Source organism: Nicotiana tabacum, chromosome 16 (genome assembly GCF_000715075.1).
Source record: "Nicotiana tabacum cultivar K326 chromosome 16, ASM71507v2, whole genome shotgun sequence".
Classification (NCBI taxonomy): Eukaryota; Viridiplantae; Streptophyta; class Magnoliopsida; order Solanales; family Solanaceae; genus Nicotiana; species Nicotiana tabacum.
In genome coordinates, this window is record NC_134095.1 from 154188504 (window position 1) to 154210560 (window position 22057).

Genomic DNA, 22057 nt, shown 5'->3' on the forward strand with positions numbered 1-22057 from the left:
TAAGTTGGGGTTCATCAAACTAGAAGACAGACTGCTCCTCAACCTGAAGTCGGGAACATGGGTCAACCCCAAGCTGTTATGCCAGATCAAGTACAAGGGTAGGGAGTTCAGGATGCTCCACCACCAGTGCCAACTATTGTACCTACTATTTCCTTATCTATAGATGTAGTGGCAAGGTTATTGAATGTGTTAGAGGCATTGGTGCCTACTCAGGGAGGAAGTTCAGCTCCTCAGGCTACTTTACAGACACAAGCATCTGCACAGACTCAGACTTTGGGAATAAGGAAGTATCCCTACAAGAGTTCCTGAAATTGAAATCACCAAAATTCACAGGTTCTGATAATTCAGCAGATCCTCAAAGTTTCTTGGATGGGACACTCAAGGCATTACGTGCTCTAGGATGTTCTAGCGAGAGAGCTGTGGAGCTCGCAGCATACAAACTAGAGGATATGGCCAACACATGGTATGAAACTGTATTACTAGGAAGGCCAGCAGGAGCAGCACCACTGACATAGGATGAGTTCACTAAGTTGTTCAAGAATCATTTCCTTCCCGATAGCCTGATGCAAAAATATTCTAGAAACTTTGAGAGATTGGTTTAGACTCCAGATATAGATGTGTCAACATATAACACTAAATTTTGTAAGCTGGTTATATATGCTCCTTACTTAGTGCCTACCGAAGAAGCTCGAGTTCAGAGGTTTGTTGATGGATTGGTTGGTCATCTATACACTACAATAGCCCCACAGATGAAGACTTTATCCTACTCTGATATAGTCGACCTTGCTAGAAAGATTGAAAACAAGGGACGTGATGAATATGCAGCTAGTGATTTACGTAAGAAGGCCAAGATAGAAGGGACTTTCAGTGGCGGTTTCAATGAAAATAGAAGAGCAGGAAATCAGGGACAAAAACAACAACAACAACAGAGTTCTCAGACAGGGACACACATGTATTCACAATCCATATACAGACCACATTATAGATGAGGTAATAGTGGACCATCATCTTCTGGACATCGTAATTTTGGGCAGATATATGCCACTACTCCAGTCTGCCAGACCTGTGGTAGATCATTTGGGCCAATGTCATGTTCTAATTGGAGAGTGTTTTCGGTGTGGCCAGTTGGGACATCACTTGAGGGATTGCCCTCAGCCTCCGAGAAATTTCAACCAGGCTTCTATTCAGTAAACTGCACTGACTCAGGCTACTCGTAATACTTCAGGTGCTACAAGTATAGGAAATAGAGTTCGAGGTGCTGGAGACCGTACTACTGTGAATCAAGGATAGGGGAATGCTGGTAGAGGTCAAGCAAGAGTTTTTGCATTTACTGGACAGGATGCTCAGGCCTCGAATGTAGTGGTTACAGGTATTCTTTCTGTCTGTTCATTTGATGCACTTGCGTTGATTGATCCGGGATCTACTCACTCTTATGTGTCCTCGTACTTTTCTTTGAGATTTAGTAGACAGCCTGAGCCATTGAATGATCCTTTTCTAGTTGTTACTCCTGTTGGAGAGTCTCTATTAGCTAAATACGTGTATCGTGCTTGTCAGATTCGGGTTGAAGGTAGAGATACTCTAGCTGACCTTATTGTACTTGATATGATTGACTTTGACATGCTGATGGGAATGAATTGGTTATCTTCTTGCTATGCGATAGTCGATTGTCATGCAAAGATAGTTAAGTTTGAGATACCAAATGAACCCAATTTTATTCTAAGAGGGAGTCAGGTTCCAGAGATTTGCAAAGTTGTATCTTTTATGAAAGCTCAACGACTTATGAAGAAAGGTTGCTTGGGTCTCTTAGATATTGTAAATGACACAAGAAAGGAAACAGTTCGTATCGAAAATGTACGAGTAGTGAGAGAATTCTCTAATGTATTTCCTGAGGATTTACCAGGATTACCTCCAGTACGAGAAATAAACTTTGGTATTGATTTACTGCTTGACATAGAGCCCATACCAATAGAGTTGAGGGAGTTAAAGCAACAGTTACAGGACTTGTTAGATAAGGGTTTTATTGGACCTAGTGTATCACCATAGGGTGCACTAGTACTATTCGTAAAGAAGAAAGACGGGTTCCTAAGAATGTGCATTGACTACAGGCAGTTGAACAAGATAACAATACGCAATAAATATCCTTTGCCTCGTATAAACGACAATTTTGATCAGTTACAAGGAGCTAGCTACTTTTCAAAGATTGACCTCCATTCTGGTTATCATCAACTTAGAATCAAAGACGAAGATATTTCTAAGACTACTTTCAGAACTCGATACGGGCACTATGAGTTTCTAGTGATGCCTTTTGGACTAACTAATGCTCCAGCGGCATTCATGGATTTAATGAATAGGGTGTTCAAGCCGTTTCTGGATAGATTTGTGATAATATTTATTGATGATATCCTGATATATTCTCGTAGCCAAGGAGAACACGAGGATCATCTCAGGACTGTGTTGTAGACGTTGTGAGACCATCGGTTTTATGCTAAGTTCTCAAAGTGTGAATTTTGGATAGACTCGGTATCATTTCTAGGGCATGTTGTTTCCAAAGATGGAATTATGGTAGATCCTAAGAAGATAGAAGCTGTGCGAAAATGGCCCATGTCTACTTCTCCTACAGAGATTTGTAGCTTTTTAGGCTTAGCAGGGTATTATAGGCATGTTGTGCAGGATTTCTCCAGAATAGCAGTGCCACTGACCAAGCTAACACCGAAAAATGCAAAGTTTCAGTGGACGGAGGAATGTGGCAAAGCTTTCAAAAACTCAAAACGTGTCTGACAACTGTACCAATATTAGCCTTACCATCAGGTTCTGGAGGATTTTCAGTATTTTATGACGCCTCGAGGGTGGGATTAGGATGTGTTCTCATGCAAAATGTTCGTGTTATAGCTTATTCTTCGAGACAATTGAAAAAGCACGAGCAAAACTATCCTACACATGATTTGGAGATGGCTGCAGTGGTATTTGCTCTAAAAATTTGGAGGCATTACCTATATGGAAAAACTTGTGAGATTTATACTGACCATAAAAGTTTGAAGTATATCTTTCAGCAGAGAGATCTGAATCTTCGGCAGCGTCGTTGGATGGAACTACTCAAAGACTATGATTGTTCTATTTTGTATCATCCTGGAAAAGCCAATGTGGTGGCTGATGCATTAAGTAGAAAATCTATGGGGAGTTTGGCACACATAGATCCTACAAAGAGACTTTTGGCCAAAGATATTCAGAGACTAGAAGATACAGGCATCGAATTTAATGTCGGAAATTCAGAGGCATTGTTGGCTTGTGCTCAGGCGGAGTCTTCATTAGTTGAGCGCATTAAGGCCACCCAATATGAGGATGAATGATTATGCAAATATATAGATGAGGCCTTAGTTGGTAAAAACAAGGATATGATTGTTGAAAGTGATGATGTTCTTCGAATGGGTGATAGGCTATGTGTAGCAGACATAGATGGGTCGAGACATGCTATTCTTGAAGAATCCCACAACTATAAATAAACTATACATCCTGGATCAACAAAAATGTACCATGACCTGAAGCAATTTTATTGGTGGGAAGGTATGAAGAGAGATGTTGCTAACTTTGTTTCTAGTTGTTTGACTTGTCAGTAGGTCAAGGCTGAGCATCAGTGACCCGCAGGACTACAACAAATTAAGATTCCAGAGTTGAAATGAAAAATAATTACTATGGATTTTGTCACCGGTCTACCACGAACTCTTAGAGGTTATGAATCTGTATGGGTGATTGTAGATCGACTGACGAAATCAACACAATTTTTGCCAGTAAAGACTATATATGGAAGAGTGAGGTATGCACAGATATTTATAAATGAAATTGTCCGACTTCACGGAGTTCCAATATCCATCATCTCTGATAGAGGATCACAATTTACCTCACACTTTTGGAAATGTTTTCAAAAAGCATTGGGTACATGAGTAGATCTTAGTACTGCATTTCATCCACAAAGGGGCAGTCTAAACGTACTATACAGATCTTGGAGGATGTGTTGAGAGTTTGAATTCTTGAGTTTGGAGGTAGTTGGGATGCTATCTACCTTTAGCTTAATTTGCTTACATCGATAGCTTCTAGTCCAGTATTCAAATGGCACCGTATGAAGCATTGTATGGTAGAAGATGTCGTTCTCCTATCGGATGGTTTGAAGCTGATGAGACTAACTTTTGGGACTTGACATAGTACAAGAAGCTATGGACAAAGTCCAGTTGATCAGACAGAGATTGCTTACAGCTCAACGGCGCCAAAAACTTGTTGCGACCAAAACACTCACACAAGTGTACGCGATCGACAAGTAATATAGTAGTAAGTAGAGTATCGTTCCCACGAGGAATTGTGATCAACTTATCGACTGATGTAGACTCAAACAATTATCAATTCAAGATAAATTATCACAAAATATATAAAGAACCAATTTACAACTTACTTAATAATTGCACAATAATTCAACACAAAATTACTACACCAATTACACAATATGTTTATAACAATTTGGATAAATATATTCCCGGGTCATGGACTTGCTAGAAATTATGCTACTATTTTAGCTTAAAATGGATTTATTGAATTATCCGGGTTATTGATTATAGGGTTAATAATATTCATAAGAATCTTTCGAGTTCTTATGCATCTATTCAAGTTAAACTAATACCTATATGTCTATGGTATTAATATTAGCAAGAATGCATTTACAACTCCTATTTTTCAACCAAGCAAGGCAGTTAAGTATAGTTCTATCTTAATTGCGAATCTTTCACCCGATGCCCAGGATCCGAATCTTGCTCTATTTGATTCTATATGCAACCAAGAATTTGCTTTGTCAAGTTTAATTCAAGATTCGTAAATAATATTTCATTGTTAGCTACACAGTAAAATAATTAGAAGCAGAATCAAATAAATAACCCATAACGATAAATTCAATATCTTTAATCTAAGCTTCAAATAACATAATTATCTAACATCCATGACCCAAGAATACTAGAGTTTTTAGCTACTCATATACAAAAATCAACAATAAAAGTTTTAAACATAATATAAACAAACAAATAGAAGAAAGTTTAGAAGAACTCTTTGAATCCTTGCTCCAAGATGTTGTTCTTCTTCTCCTTTCTTAGCTCCAAGATGAAGCTCCTCCTTCTTCTATGGCTTTTTCTCCCTCAAAATCTGATCTTCTCTCTCAATAATGGAGCTTTACTTTATGTAAGTTGAGTGGGATTAAGAAGGAATTCCAATTTTACCCCCAAATAATTGATTTCCCGGACAGGACTAGTGCGAGAGCGCATGACCAGCGCATGACCCGTGCTAGTGGGGTTTCTTTCTGTCCAAAACAATTGAACTAGTGCGGGAGCGCATGACCCGCGCGAGTGGGGTTTTCTCTTGTTAAGATGTTGCTGCTCAACTTTTCGTCATTTTACTCCATTTTTCACTTGATTACCATCATAAATCCTCATTTGTTTATTGAACTCCTGTGAGACATTAAAGTCATGATTAGAGCCAATTTTTGCATTATTTGAACATTTACAATAGTAAACCATCCTTAAGTTGAGCTAAAACATAGGCTATATTAAACAATTTAGCCTATTATCAACACCCCACACTTAGCTTATTGCTAGTCCTCGAGCAATCCACTATATTCCTTTTAGAGAATTCTTCACTCAACCATTTCCCCTCACGCATTACACCTAGAACATTGTACATATATTACGCCTAGCAGTGAACAATCCTAGCCTCAAAGTCAACTCTCAAGTGCCATGCAATATTTACACTTCCTCAAAGTACTCTACACAGAAATCAAGACTTGCTTCTCCGTCACGATTCATATGCCCTCACAATTACATCAACAAAAACTGAGTTCAATCCCCCACATTCAATTCATATATTCACATATATCAAGGAAATCACTCACTCTCGCAAAAGAGGTCACATGCATGCAATTGGTACCATAAGCTTGCCCTTAATGTAAATTTCTACCAATGCAGGCTAGCTCAATCCAAAATCAATTAGGACTTTTTCATGGTTGTAATGTGGGCTAAGGGACGGGTAGGATGTATTTAGGAATAGTGACTCAACCCCTAATCACTTTAACACATCACACGAGCAATTTTCAGCATAAATTCTTCAACCCACTTCTCATTTATACACAATATCATCCCACAAATACGTCCTTCTTCTTTAAGCACTATATTAATTCATTCCCCACTAGCTAGAGAAAAACACAATGTAATTATCTCTCTTTTTTTTTCTTGTCACTCAATTTCTCCTAGTGGTGTATTTTATTTACAACATAAGTGCACCTTTCATCCTTTTATTTGTTTCACTCAAAAGCCACCCCACACTTATTTCTTTCTTACTTCTTTTAGCGCTCTTCTCATAATTAAAGTGCTTTAAGAGGTACAAGGATCAAAACAATGTCAATTAAGAACAAAAGGGTATAGGCTTGTAATGCGGGTGCCAAACAAAAAGTCTGAAGGCTCAAAAGGGTTAACTAGAGACTAATTGCTTATTTTTAATAAGCAATTAAGCTCAAAAAGGTCAAAGAAAGCCTAACATCATTTTTCAAACCGAGCATCACCTTAAATTTCGCTTCAACTCACATACCGGGCAAGTTCTAGACACAAGTACAATACATGGACTACACAAATACTCACCACACATGGCATATGACTCATTCCAGATCAGCTCATCAAGACACTCCATTACGAGCATTCAATTCAGTACAAACATACAAATTAAGTCACTTTCAGTGAGATTCAACAATTAAGACTAAGCGTTACACTCTAGGGTCTATTGTGTTCAGGTGTGTCAACGCTATGGGTTCTCTTCTATAACTTGCATCCCATATTTTAGTCTACAAATAAATAAAAAAATATAAAAACAGAAATTTAAAACTACCTATGCCCGGTTCAAGATAAACCCTTGGAAAAGAACCGCGGCTTAAAGAAAAACCAAGGGGGAATTGTTATACTACCTAAAAATACAAAAAATAAAAACAAAAATCTTTTTGTTGTTTTCTATGGGCTCAGTCCCTCAAGAACTCCTATCTAAAAGAATTCATCATCGGGCCGAGCCAATATAACTACTAAAAAAAATATCTACTGAAAATGTTTAAGAACAGGCAACAATTACTCCAACAATACTAAATCACCAAAACATTTAAAAACAAAAGTGAAATAGTCACGCAATCCCAAAACATTATATATTGTACCACACCACCAAAACATTCCAACAATCCCAAACAATAGAAACAACCTAAAAATCCATAATAATTACTAACATCCAAAATATTTAAGAACAGTTAAACATATGTTTAAGGGAATCCTCCACCCCACACTTAAATCGAGACATGTCCCCATGTCTTTCATTATAAACAAGAGATGAAGCAAAGATACTTCCCCGAGGAGTCACTCCTGGTCGGAGACAGAACCTGAATCCACATTGCATGCCCGACCAATTGGACGAAGCCAACCCAAGAGCCGGCTTTCAATTTTCTTCTGTTGAACTTGCATTTCATCAACACATCTCCCCAGAACTGTCACTGATGTTTTAATTTCAGTGATTTCCTGCTCCATGCGGTCTATCCTTTGTCCCCGACCAGCCCTAGACGGTCCTACTGCATCAAAGGCTTGTGGTTGTGTAGGTGGTGCATCTTCTCCCATCTCCACATCGTCAGCTCCTTCTTGTTGGTCCTCTCCTTCCTCATCGTCACTGTCATCAGAATCAGCAGCAACCAATTCAGCTGGATGTACAACTTCCTTACCTGTGGTGACCATTTTAGTCGTGAAAGGATTGACTTTAGCTAGTCGTCCATCTGCAGCAAGATTGTTTGGTACATTGGCTCGAAGGCATAGTAGGGTGACAAGAGATGGGTAATACAACCCATAGCATTGAATTCTAACCCTCTGGAACATTTCTTTATGTATCAACAATGGCACATCAAACCATGCCCTATTCATGAAACACCATATTAAGCAAGCTCGAGGGATGTTTACTTCAGTCAAATTCTTGGAAGGCAAGAGACGGCTATTGATGAAGTACAACCAACATTTGGCCTCGAACTTCAGGGCATTAGCGTGGAACTTGTTCCCATATTTATACCATTGGATATCTGCATCTGGGCGACAAATTATGTCGGTGAACGTGGACCATGGTATTAGCTTGCTGTTATATGCCTGGAACATATCCATGTAATCTTCCTCCACTGGGGGTAGCCTGTACACATCCTGAATTGTTTCTATAGATGCATTGACTTGTCGCTTTCGGACTGTAACATTGTAGTTATCATGTTCCGGAAGGTTGGCATAATATTCCCTCACTAGCATTACATTCGCCGTGATTGGCTCCTCGAAGAATATGTCAAGCCCACGCCTCCTCAACTCGTTTGCTAGGTTTGGACAATTAATAGCCAAAGAATTTGCATCCATTGCTTGTTCAGGCACTATTGTTTTCTCCTCCTTTTTGTTAAATCTGTCCAGTGCCTTGGCTGACACAAATTTTTGACTGTTGAATGGCCTAGTATCAACTGATTTTCTGGGCCGTCCACCAACATTTGCTGTAGCTGGGCATTCGGATGAGGAACTTGATGTTGGGCGTTTACGAGGGGCCATGATACCTGCAAGTAGTTTAGAGTTAACCCTATTCAATTGCGTGACCAAACCGGGATACTTAGACTTCACCACATAGTTGGTCACTTCACTTCCTCCAAAGAGGCATTTTTTCAAACACATTGTGAGCATGTTGAGTTTCAAACTTTTTCCAACTCTATGTCACAATGTATTCACCATCAACCAACCCAATTACTACTTTACACCACCATATTCCTAATTTTTCACTTCCTCAACCCAACCAAACATCAAACATATGTTTAAATCTTCTATAAATGCTACATTCTAATGTTAAATAAGAAAAATTTAAGAAACTATCCTAAAAAGATACAATCTTGACAACCACATAATAATGTTACATAATAAAACTAAAGAAGGAAAAAAATTGAAGACATTATACTAAATATGCAAAGAAATTGAAAATCAAACAAAAAGTAGAAAATTAAAACTATGTTCACACAAAAACGAAATTAATCTAAAAAATAAAAAAAAATTAACTAATAAGAAGAAGATGAAGAAGACGTACCTTAGAGGAGTTGAAGTATGGGGTGAATGAAGAGGTGGGGAGATTTGATGAAGAAGAAGAAGTGGGGTGTTGATAAGAAGAAGAAGAAGAAGAGAAAGATTAGGGTTTTTTGGTTGTGGGGGGGGGGGGGTATTATTAAGTTAAAGAAGTAAAAAAAACTTTTTAAAACGAAGTTACCTGTGACTAGCGCGGGTCGTGCGCTGGTTATGCGCTCCCGCGCTAGTCATTTTTCCCCCTAGGCAGACTAAAACCTGATTAGCGCGGGCTATGTGTTAGTCATGCGCTCCCGCGCTAATCACTGAAGGTCAGGCAGACGGAAACCTAATTAGCGCGGGTCGTGCGCTAACCATGCTCAACCGCGCTAATCACTGAACGTTTTATATATATATATATATATAGCCTCTCAAGAAGGCCAAGTTATAAATTCTCATTTACAAACTATATTTACAATACATTTGTAGGTTGCCTCCCACACAGCGCCTGATTTAATGTCGTGGCACGACGCCATATTGCATTATATGTCAATTAAATCTACTGAGGTTTTGTGACGTTGAATGTCACCACCCCAATAGTGTTTAATTCGTTGCCCATTTACCAAGAACGTGCCTGTTGAATTAATGTTTCGCAATTCAACTGTTCCATGAGGAGTTACACTTACTACAACAAAAGGGCCTGCCCAACGGGACTTAAGCTTTCCAGGAAAAAGCTTTAGCCTTGAGTTGAACAAGAGAACTTCTTGACCCGGCTCAAACTCACGATGTTGGATGTGTTTGTCGTGCCACTTCTTGGTCTTTTCTTTATATAACTTGGCATTTTCATAAGCATGCAACCGAAACTCATCAAGTTCATTGAGTTGGAGCAGTCTTTTTTCTCCAGCTAAGTCCATATTCATATTTAGCTTTTTGATAGCCCAATAAGCTTTATGTTCTATCTCAACAGGCAAATGACATGCTTTTCCATAAACCAACCTGTATGGAGAAGTACCTATTGGAGTCTTGTATGCAGTTCGGTAAGCCCACAATGCATCTTCTAACTTACCGGACCAATCTTTCCTATTTGCGCTCACAGTTTTCTCCAAAATCTGTTTTACCTCCCTGTTTGACACTTAAACTTGACCACTCGTTTGAGGGTGATATGCAGTAGCAACCTTATGTCTTACACCATATTTTGCTAGAACAGTTTTCAACAATTTGTTGCAAAAGTGTGTTCCTCCATCACTTATCAACACCCTTGGAGTTCCAAAGCGTGTGAAAATGTGTTTCTTCACAAAACTTACCACTACCTTCGCATCATTAGTAGGAAGAGCAATGGCCTCAACCCACTTAGACACATAATCCACTGCAACCAAAATATATCTGTCCCATTAGAATACAGAAATAGTCCCATGAAATCTATTCCCCAGACATCAAAGAGCTCTACTGCCAAAATATTTTGTAAAGGCATCTCGTGCTTCTTCGTGACCGTTCCGGTTCTTTGGCACCTGTCACAATTTTTAACAAAAGCATGTGCATCTTTAAATAATTTTGGTTAGTAAAAACCTGATTGCAAAACCTTTTGTGCAGTTCTGTCTCCACCATGATGACCTCCATAAAGAGAAGAATGACAATCATGGAATATTGCATTCATCTCCTCCTCAGGGACACACCTTCTTACCAATTGATCTGCACATTGCTTGTATAGAAAAGGCTCGTCCCACATGTAGAATCTCACATCATGTAAGAACCTTCTTCTATGGTCAGCTGTGAATTCTGATGGAGTCACCCCACTTGCAATGAAATTCACATAATCAGCATACCACGGGGTTTCATCCGAAGTGATGACCAGCAAATGTTCGTCAGGGAATGTTTCTTTGATTGATTCTCCTTCAGTGACATGGCCTCTATTTTCTAGCCTGGATAAATGATCTGCAACCTGATTCTCTGTTCCCTTTCAATCTCGAATCTCCAAATCAAATTCCTGCAAAAGAAGAACCCATCGAATTAACCTTGGCTTGGCATCTTTCTTTGCAAATAAATACCTTATAGCTGAGTGATCTGCGTAAACTATGACTTTTGTCCCCACTAGATAGGATCTAAACTTATCAAATGCCCATACTACTGCGAGCAACTCTTTTTCAGTAATAGTGTAATTCATTTGAGATGGATTAAGAGTTCTACTCGCATAGTGAATGGAATAAAATATTTTTTCTTTCCGCTTCCCCAAAACAGCTCCAATGGCTATATCACTTGCATCACACAACAATTCAAATGGAAGTTTCCAATCTGGAGAAATGATAATCGGTGCAGTAACTAATCTTTGTTTCAGCTCATCAAATGCTTTCAGACAAGCATCATCAAACTTGAAAGATGTATCTTTCTCAAGAAGCCTGCACAAAGGAGATGAGATTTTTGAAAAATCCTTGATGAAACGACGGTAAAAACCCGCATGGCCTAAGAAACTGTGAATGCCTCTAACTGATGTTGGTAGAGGTAATTTTTCAATTACTTCCACCTTTGCTTTATCCACCTGCAATCCATTCTTGGACACTTTATGCCCTAAGACTATGCCTTCTCGTACCATGAAATGGCATTTTCCCCAATTTAGCACCAAATTTGTTTCTTCACACCTAGAAAGGACCTTATCAAGATTCATTAAACATTCATCAAAAGAACATCCAAATACAAAAAAATCATCCATAAATACTTCCACAAATCTTTCAACCATATCAGTGAAAATAGCCATCATACACCTTTGAAAAGTCGCAGGTGCATTGCAAAGACCAAATGACATTCTTTTAAATGCATATGTCCCATACGGACATGTAAATGTGGTCTTTTCTTGGTCTTCTGGGGTTATAACAATTTGATTATATCCCGAGTAGCCATCCAAAAAACAGTAGTATTCCTGCCCGGCTAATCTATCAAGCATTTGGTCAATAAAGGGAAGGGGAAAATGGTCTTTTCAGGTGGCATTATTCAATTTTCTATAATCTATGCAAATCCTCCACCCAGTAACAGTTCTAATGGGAATCAAATCATTATTTTCATTTGTCACTACGGTCATTCCTCCTTTCTTTGGAATACATTGGACTGGACTTACCCATTTGCTATCAGATATTGGAAATACAATACCTGCATCAAGCCATTTAATCACTTCTTTTCTTACCACCTCTTTCATGTTCGGATTTAGGCGGCGTTGTTGTTCTATGATTGGCTTGTTCCCTTCCTCCATAAGAATTTTATGCATGCAAAAAGCTGGACTAATACCTCTTATGTCAGACATTATCCACCCAATTGCTCTTTTATGCTCACGTAGTACTCTTAACAATTTCTCCTCCTGCAATTCAGACAAGTCAGCAGAAATAATAACAGGTAACGTTTCAGAACTACCCAAATAAGCATAATGAAGGTGAGAAGGTAAAGGCTTTAATTCCAATTTGGGAGCTTCTTCAACTGAGGGCTTCAGAAGAGGACCATCTGGCCTGTTCGAAGGTTCAAAGGGATTAAAACTTTTTATATATTCACATGTTGCATTCAAAGTATGTTTCATCTCCTCAACCTCATCATTAATCTCCAAACTTTCGAACAACACAATTGCTTTTTCTAAAGAATCCTGCAACTATACACTTGGGGTAATAAGTTGTTCATCAATCTCCATGACAGATATCACAGACAATTCTTCATACTGCCGAGGAAGTTGAATTGCTTTATATACATTAAAAACAACTTCCTCGTTGTCAACTTTCATGATCATTTTTCCTTCTCTTACTTTAATTATAGCATCATTGTATCCAAGAGAGGTCTTCCCAATATAATAGGAACTTTTTCATCGGCCTGAAAATCCAAGATAATGAAATCAGCCGGGAAAATAAATTTCCCAATTTTCAGTAGCACATCTTCTATCACCCCTTCTGGGTAAGCTATGGACTTGTCTGCTAGTTGCAACATCACTGTGGTGGGTTTTGGAGCTCCCAAACCCAATTGTTTGTACAAAGACAATGACATCAAATTTATGCTTGCTCCCAAATCACAAAGTGCATGGCCTACATCAACATTGCATATTCTCACAGGGATAGTAAAGCTGTCAGGGTCCTTAAGCTTTTGAGGAAGCTTATTTTGGACCCTTGAAGTGCACTCTTCAGTAAGTGCAACTGTTTCAAATTCAGTTAGTCTCCTCTTGTTAGCCACAATGTCTTTTATGTATTTGGCATATTTTGGAATATCACGAATCGCATCTACCAATGGAATATTCAATTGAATCTGACTCAACATAAAGAGAAATTTGTTGAACATGCGATCGTCATTCTTTTTCTGCAATCTATGTGGAAAAGGTGGTGGTGGCCTTGGAACATTCACAGGTGCTGAAATTGTATCATCTTTCCTTACTTCATGTGTTGCTTTGGGAATCAATTCACCCTCAGGTACAGGCTTGTCTTTTCTCTTCTTTGGAACTTCTTCTAATTCCCTTCCAATTCTAAGTGTAATTGCACTAACTTGCGGATTTTTCTCTGTATCACTTGGAAGAGCACCTGCAGGCCTAGTATTTTGATTTGCAGCTAGTTGTCCCAATTGTCTTTCAAGATTTCTAAAGTCCGTTCTGAGTTGTTGATTGTCTTGCAACAATTTTTTCAACAAATCATTTGTACTTTCTTCTGCTTGCTATGGCGGCCTTTGAGGTTGATTAAAATTTCCTTGGGGTCTAAATTGATTTTGATTGGGTTGACTCCCACCCCAAGAGAAATTAGGATGATTCCTCCAATTTGAGTTGTAAGTGTGCCCATATTGGGCTTGTTGATTCATCGGACCTCTGCTTTGTTGCCCCACATAATAAATAGATTCAGGATTCGTTGGGCACATGTCACTTGTGTGATTATCGCCACACATTTCACAACAAACTGACATTTGTTGAACCTGCTGCATTGGTTGTGATGGTCCCATTGTCATTCTGGTCATTTGATTTGCCAATTTTGCTAAATCTGCTCTCATTGCGGAAATGTCATCCAGTTCAAGTAACCCTGCTTTCTGTTTCATTGCTCTCCTTGGTTCTCCTTCACCTTGCCAATTATGATTATTAGCAGTAAAGTTATTTAGCAGAAGTTGTATTTCACTATATGGTTTTGCCATGCAACTACCTCCACAAGCTTAATCAAGATTCATTTTGGAAGTTTCGGGTAATCCATCAACAAAAGTATGGCCCAATACTTCATCAGTTTGATAATGATGAGGACAATTCCGAAGTAGTTTCTTGTATCTTTCCTAAGCTTGGCGAAGAGTTTCACCATCCCGTTGTTGAAACCCAAGAATCTGACTCTGCAAAAATTTTGTCTTTTTGGTGGGGAAAAACTTGATTAGGAATTTCTTTGCTAAATCATCCCAATTGTGGATTGAATTAGCTGGCTCTTTTTGCAACCATTCTCTAGCATCCCCCAATAATGAAAAGGGAAATAATGTCAGCCTGACATAATCCTTGGAAACATTTGGATAATTGTAAGTATCCGTTATTTCCAAAAAATTTTGAATGTGCCTTTGTGGATCTTCATGAGATAGACTAACATATTGCCCAGTGGACTGTATCAGCTGCACCATGTACTGTTTAAGCTCAAAGTGACCGGTGATTTCAGGCTTCACAATGGCCTGAGTCATATTAGCAAGGTTTGACCTTGCTGCTTCTATCACCGCACGTTCTTGATTACCTGCCATCACTGTTGGCTGTGGTTGAACTTGAATGTCCAACTCTCTTTCTGTTTTGTTTCTAGCTTCCCACTCCTTCCTTGTTCTATGAATAGTTCGTTCAATTTCAGGATCAAAAGGGAAGAGGTTGTTTATGCTTTTACTCCTCCGCATTCAAGAGAAGAGCCTGCACAACACAAACAAAGTAGATGGAAAATTTAGGTTTTTATTAACAGCTAATAAAATCTTAAAACAGTCAAGTAGCTAATTTCAATTCCCCCGGCAACGGCGCCAAAAACTTGTTGCGACCAAAACACTCACGCAAGTGTACGCGATCGACAAGTAATATAGTAGTAAGTAGAGTATCGTTCCCACGAGGAATTGTGATCAACTTATCGACTGATGTAAACTCAAACAATTATCAATTCAAGCTAAATTATCACAAAATATATAAAGAACCAATTTACAACTTACTTAATAATTGCACAATAATTCAACACAAAATTACTACACCAATTACACAATATGTTTATAACAATTTGGATAAATATATTCCCGGGTCATGGACTTGCTAGACATTATGCTACTATTTTAGCTTAAAATGGATTTATTGAATTATCCGGGTTATTGATTATAGGGTTAATAATATTCATAAGAATCTTTCGAGTTCTTATGAGCTAACAGTGAAATATTATTTACGAATCTTGAATTAAACTTGACAAAGGAAATTCTTGGTTGCATATAGAATCAAATAGAGCAAGATCCGGATCCTGGGCATCGGGTGAAAGATTCGCAATTAAGATAAAACTATACTTAACTGCCTTGCTTGGTTGAAAAATAGGAGTTGTAAATGCATTCTTGCTAATATTAATACCATAGACATATAAGTATTAGTTTAACTTGAATAGATGCATAAGAATCTTTCGAGTTCTTATGCATCTATTCAAGTTAAACTAATACTTATATGTCTATGGTATTAATATTAGCAAGAATGCATTTACAACTCCTATTTTTCAACCAAGCAAGGCAGTTAAGTATAGTTTTATCTTAATTGCGAATCTTTCACCCGATGCCCAGGATCCGGATCTTGCTCTATTTGATTCTATATGCAACCAAGAATTTCCTTTGTCAAGTTTAATTCAAGATTCGTAAATAATATTTCACTGTTAGCTACGCAGTAAAATAATTAGAAGCAGAATCAAATAAACAACCCATAACGATAAATTCAATATCTTCAATCTAAGCTTCAAATAACATAATTATATAACATCCATGACCCAAGAATACTAGAGTTTTTAGCTACTCATAATCATACAAAAATCAACAATAAAAGTTTTAAACATAATATAAACAAACAAATAGAAGAAAGTTTAGAAGAACTCTTTGAATCCTTGCTCCAAGATGTTCTTCTTCTTCTCCTTTCTTAGCTCCAAGATGAAGCTCCTCCTTTTTCTATGGCTTTTTATCCCTCAAAATCTGATCTTCTCTCTCAATAATGGAGCTTTACTTTATGTAAGTTGAGTGGGATTAAGAAGGAATTCCAATTTTACCCCCAAATAATTGATTTCCCAGACAGGACTAGCGCGGGAGCGCATGACCAGCGCATGACCCGCGCTAGTGGGGTTTCTTTCTGTCCAAAACAATTGAACTAGCGCGGGAGCGCATGACCCGCGCTAGTGGGATTTTCTCTTGTTAAGATGTTGCTGCTCAACTTTTCGTCATTTGACTCCATTTTTCACTTGATTACCATCATAAATCCTCATTTGTTTATTGAACTCATGTGAGACATTAAAGTCATGATTAGAGCCAATTTTTGCATTATTTGAACATTTACAATAGTAAACCATCCTTAAGTTGAGTTAAAACATAGGCTATATTAAACAATTTAGCCTATTATCACTTATGTTGATAAGAGAAGAAGAGATTTAGTGTTCACAATTGGAGACAAAGTGTTCCTACGAGTCTCTCCTATGAAAGGTGTGATGCGATTTGGGAAAAGAGGCAAGATGAGCCCCAGGTTTATAGGACCGTATGAGATACTAGACCGAGTGGGAGTTGTGGCTTATCGTTTGGCACTTCCTCCTAAGTTGTCCTTTATTCATCTAGTATTTCATGTCTCAATGCAAAGAAAATGTATATCAGACTCATCTCAGGTGCTTGAAGCACCAACTATACCGCTTGATGAGAAGTTATCTTACGAGGAAGAGCCTATGACAATTGTTGATAGACAAGCAAGAAAGCTACGGTAAAACAAAATTATGTTCGTTAAAGTTTTATGGAAAAATCATGCCGTTGAAGAACCTACTTGGGAAATAGAGGATAATATGCGAGTCCAGTACCCCCATTTGTTTCAATCTACAAGTACATACTTGAGTTAAATTCGGGGACCGAATTTCATAAGGTGGGGAGGATGTAATACCCTATATTTTTCATAAGGGTGTATTGGTCATTAGAAAAATAATAATAATGAGAAACTAACTTAAAAAACAACAACAAAACAAATAAAAAAAAAGACATGTAAAGAAAAAATCCCCTTTCTCTGGCCAAATCAAAAGAAGAAAAGGAAAAGTCTGTTGGCGTAACCAAACCAGAAGCAAAAGAAAAAGGTTTTTTTTAAAAAAAAAGAGAAACCCCTAGCCAACGCCAACATCACGACACCACAGAAGCATCAATAGAGAAAAACGAAAAGGGGGAAGGTTTCTGGTGTTACCTCAGTGCCAAATACCATTTCCATTTAAACATTGGTATATATTCTGTAGTCTCAGTGATAAGCCCAGGTAATTGCATATATTTTTCCTTCTTTTGAAACAATAGTAATTTTTATACATGATTCTTCGCGAGACTAAGCAAATATAATGTGGGATTTGAGTCTGAGATAGAAGAAGAGGTTAGGAACTAAGAGAAATCCATAAACCTTTTCATGAATTAAGCGGGTATATTATATGAATAGGTTGGAGTTGATAGATTAATAATTACTCATCCTGTGGGTGAATATAATTCGACGAATTAAGATTCAAATATTGAGCCTCGAGGGTTGGGTACTCTAAATTAACTATGAATTAGCCTAAACATAGAAATTAACATGAGACCGATATTATGTAATTATAGATTTAATTCGAGGAAGTTGTACGAATTGCTCGAGGTGAAGCATTTGGAATTTCGGCACGAGTACTGTGAGTAATAATCTTACCGCAATTTGTGTTTTCATAACCTGCATGATTTACACATGATTTTTAATATGAATATGTTACCGATTAATTTGAGTTGCATGTGGGACAAGTTTTTTACTCGATATGATACCGAAATAGTTATTTGACATGATTACCGTTGTTTTAAATATTCTTGCTGTCACTAGATATGTTTTACCGTTACTTGAATTTACTGTTATCAAAATGAAATTACATGATTCGATAAGAACTGAAATGTCCTATATTATTTTAAAATATTTTCCTATGAGTATATACGTATACAGAGACAAGTATAAATAGGAGTAGACTTTGAGGGATCCCGTAGCTAACGATGGGTTCGTTAGACCTGGTGCACCTTGTATGTACCTATTAAAGAGTACAGTTATAGCCCTCGCTAGTGGGAAGGTAGAACTAGCATACCATTACCGATTTCCCTTGAGTAGGGACTACCGTTATATTTGACTTCTTGCAAAGAAGTCCACAGTTATACCGATTACATGATCCATTCATTGAAACCTCCCAAAATATGAATATGGATATTATATAGTGGTTACCGAGCTTATTACTGGATTGCTAATTGTATTATACTACAAGAAGAGCATGATGAGAATGAAAATTATTTATTGTTTCTGAAAGGGCATTTTTATGTTATTTTCTGTTTGAGATACTAGCATGTTTTCTTACTTGTCCCCAAATAAAAACGGTTTAAGTGTTATTACTCACTAAGCTAGCGACTCATTCCCCACTAAATAATTTTTTATAGAGACAGCAGTTGACGCATGCGAGGATTTCGTTAATTAAAGCGCACAGGTTGATAGTTCTTGGTGAGCCTCGCACTTGTTCGCGTGGGCGGAGATTTTATTTATTGTTATACTCTTTTCTTTGAACTCTTAGAGTCGCTCCATAGTCATTATTTTAGTGTCATGAGTATTCTTTTGTTATTATAGTCTTATGTTGAGTATCGTTCTCATTTATCAAAGTTGGAGATAAATTTTTCTAGTGGTTAGTTGGTGGTTTAGTTATGGTGGAGACTTGTTTTGGTTAATTGACAAGTTGTCAATTATTTGGTATGATATTAGGATGTTTGATTGTTGATTTGAGATAGGAAAATTTTTGGGATGGTCCCAAACAGGGGAAACTCTGTCCAATTTTCTGTAAAATTACCGATGAGGCTTACTTGGGAGCACTTGCTCCTAAGCGCCGGTCACAATCCTAAATTGGGTCGTGACATGTCGGCAGTCTTTTGTCCGGTGGCCGTTGGTCCCATGGTATTCGCACCACAAATTAGGACCCATTTGGCTGGGATCAGATTTTATTAGCTTTGGGAACCGTGCTTCCTTAATATTCCTCAAAGCCAACACCAGCTTCACTATGCTGACGTTGAAGTGTATTCGAAAAGCTTGTGGTAGTAGGAATCTCGAGAACCCGATATCTCCTTGTCATGTAATGACTTGTTATTCCAACTGCGATCAGCTCTTCTATCAGTAGCAAACCAATTTGCCGACCGGAAACCGCTGCTGCGTTTTTCGGCCCATTCATAAGGAAAAAATCGACCCCTTGAAGACTGTCGATCTGTGTCAAAATCATCCTTTAATTTTTCTTTATTCTTCTCCTGGTCCCGACCCTTGGCCGACGCCGGGAAATCGAGTCGGTCATTCTCAATTCTTATCTTTGACTCGTACCGGTTGTGAACATCTGCCCATGTTGTTGCCTGGAACTCGAGCAGGCTTTCTTTTAATTTCCGGGAAGCATCGAAACTTCTTGGATTCAACTCTTTAGTTAATGCTTATGCTGCCCATTAGTTTGGTACGGCCGGGAGCAACATCCTTTCTTTCTGGAATCTAGTCATGAACTCCCGCATCAATTTGGACTCTCCTTGTGGAACCCTAAATATGTCGGTCTTTCGGGCTTGTACCTTTCTGGATCCGGCATGGACCTTAATGAAAGAATCCGCTAGCATCTTGAAGGAATCTACGAAATGCTCGCACAGGCGTGAATACCATGTCAAGGCCCCCTTTGTGAGGGTCTCCCCGAATTTCTTTAGCAAGACTGACTCAATATCGTAAGGAGCTAAATCGTTTCCCTTCACCGCCGTTGTATAGGCGGTGATATGCTCTTGAGGATCTGAAGTCTCATCATATTTCGGCACGTCTGGCATTTTGAACGGCTTCGGGATCAACTCTGGTGCCGCGCTTGGTTTGAACGACAACTGGGTATATTTCTTTGAGTTCGGTCATTTCAACACTGGTGGTGCACCCGAAATCTGATCCATTCGGGCGTTTATTCCCCTCATAAATCGCATGAGTTCGGTTATAAAAGGATCATTCTTGTTGTTATTACCGGATCCGCTACCGTCCCCCCCGGCCCTGTCAAAGCCAACTTTGCCCCTCGGGGTGTTATTGTCGACCCTCTACATTGTTTGGTTTGGGGGAGCACCAGAAGGAACTGAACCTCGTCCATTTGCATTGTTGGAAGCATGATAACGCTTTGCTTCAAATCTATCATGACCTGACATGTCGTAAGAGATGGTCCATAATGGCCTTTTGTTGCTCTCTCAAGATCATTATTGTTTTAACGATGTGCTCATCTCAGCATCATCGGGAGTTGCTTCTCGAACATGTCGCGGATATTGCCCACCGTTGACCGGCATGGCCTCATCCTCTCGTTGTGGGTATCACTGATTGAATCTTCATGTTGAAGCTGATTTCCTTGGGCCTCAACATTCTGTGTGGTATTGATATTGTTATCTGCTATTTTTTTATGATTTTTGCTAAGAACAAATAATCAAACGAGTTAGTAATAAATATAAGGATCTACTCAATTACACAATTGTTTAAGCCCCTTGAAGGCCGTCGATCTGTGTCAAAATCATCCTTTAATTTTTCTTTATTCTTCTCCTGGTCCCGACCCTTGGCCGACGCCGGGAAATCGAGCCGGTCATCCTCAATTCTTATCTTTGACTTGTACCGGTTGTGAACATCCGCCCATGTTGTTTCCTGGAACTCGAGCAGGCTTTCTTTCAATTTTCAGGAAGCATCGAAACTTCTTGGATTCAACTCTTTAGTTAATGCTGTTGCGCCCCTTTTTCCTTCGCGAAATCGGGTTTATGACATTTTGGTTGGGACAACTCTTTCCTTTTGGGAAATGGGGTTTGCAATTTTGAAGAGTCGTCACCTAACGATTTAAGGTGCGTTAGGGCACCTATAGGGTTCATTTGTAACTACGTTTGGTAACCAGAGATAGGGTAAGGGCTTAAAATTATCCTAAGGGGAAGGTGTTAGGAACCCCTCAGGATCCACTAGTGTGGTTCTCGGCCAAATAGTTTTTGTGAATTTGTACAAATAGCAAACAAATAAGTATGCTCAAATTGTAGGGGATTTAAGCTTAGACACACAAGTGTTTGAAAAAGGACAAATAAAAGGCAAGATTTTGAAAAGAATTACAATCTAAACATACTTGGGAATGTAAAGGGGGTGTCCTAGGTTTGCTTATAATATCACATTAATATCATACCCGGTATGACAATCCCCAGAGAGGGGCTACACGTGGTATTAACGCACCGGTCATCATATCCATATCTACCATTTCCCGGCCCCGTGAAGGTAATTAAAGTGAAGGTAAATAAGAACCGTCTCGACCCCTATTGCATGTTGTTACCCATCCTTTCCTATCAGTCCCGGAGGAATTTAGAACTCATATCCTATAATAGGGGGGTTTCTAGGCAGACCCTCAGGTTTAAAGGCAAAATACTAGGCGACAAATAAGAACACATAGGACTGCATTTATGTGGTAAACACACAGGAAACAGATAGAAGGCTCAGATATACCTCCACAAATAATGCACATAGACAGCATGACTCATACACAAATAAGGTCTTAATTAAGATCTTAAGCATGGTATCTAAGTGATAACAACAGAACCAAATTTATTGCATGACTCAGAAAAGAAGTCCGAATCAGGCTTGCATGCTGATTTTAACAATTGATAATTAAGCAGCATAAAAAACATGTTTCCAGTTCTTGAAAAATTTAGCACATATGGCTTGCCTAGGTGTAAAATAGTGTTCCAGTTATCAGAGT

General features: G+C 38.5%; 1 protein-coding gene across 1 annotated transcript; it reads left to right on the forward strand.

The window, feature by feature from the left end:
- Positions 1-749: 749 nt before the first annotated feature.
- Positions 750-2043, forward strand: LOC142170470 (uncharacterized). The gene is made up of 2 exons (XM_075232385.1): positions 750-952; positions 1305-2043. Exons 1-2 carry the CDS (start codon positions 750-752, stop codon positions 2041-2043), a joined length of 942 nt encoding a protein of 313 aa, XP_075088486.1.
- The last annotated feature ends 20014 nt before the right edge of the window (positions 2044-22057 follow it).

Coding starts and splice junctions, on each gene's coding strand:
- LOC142170470 (XM_075232385.1), top strand. CDS start 750: ATGAAGACTTTATCCTACTCTGATATAGTCGACCTTGCTAGAAAGATT. Junction 953..1,304: donor TCTCAGACAGGGACACACAT/GTATTCACAATC, acceptor GAATGCTGGTAG/AGGTCAAGCAAGAGTTTTTG.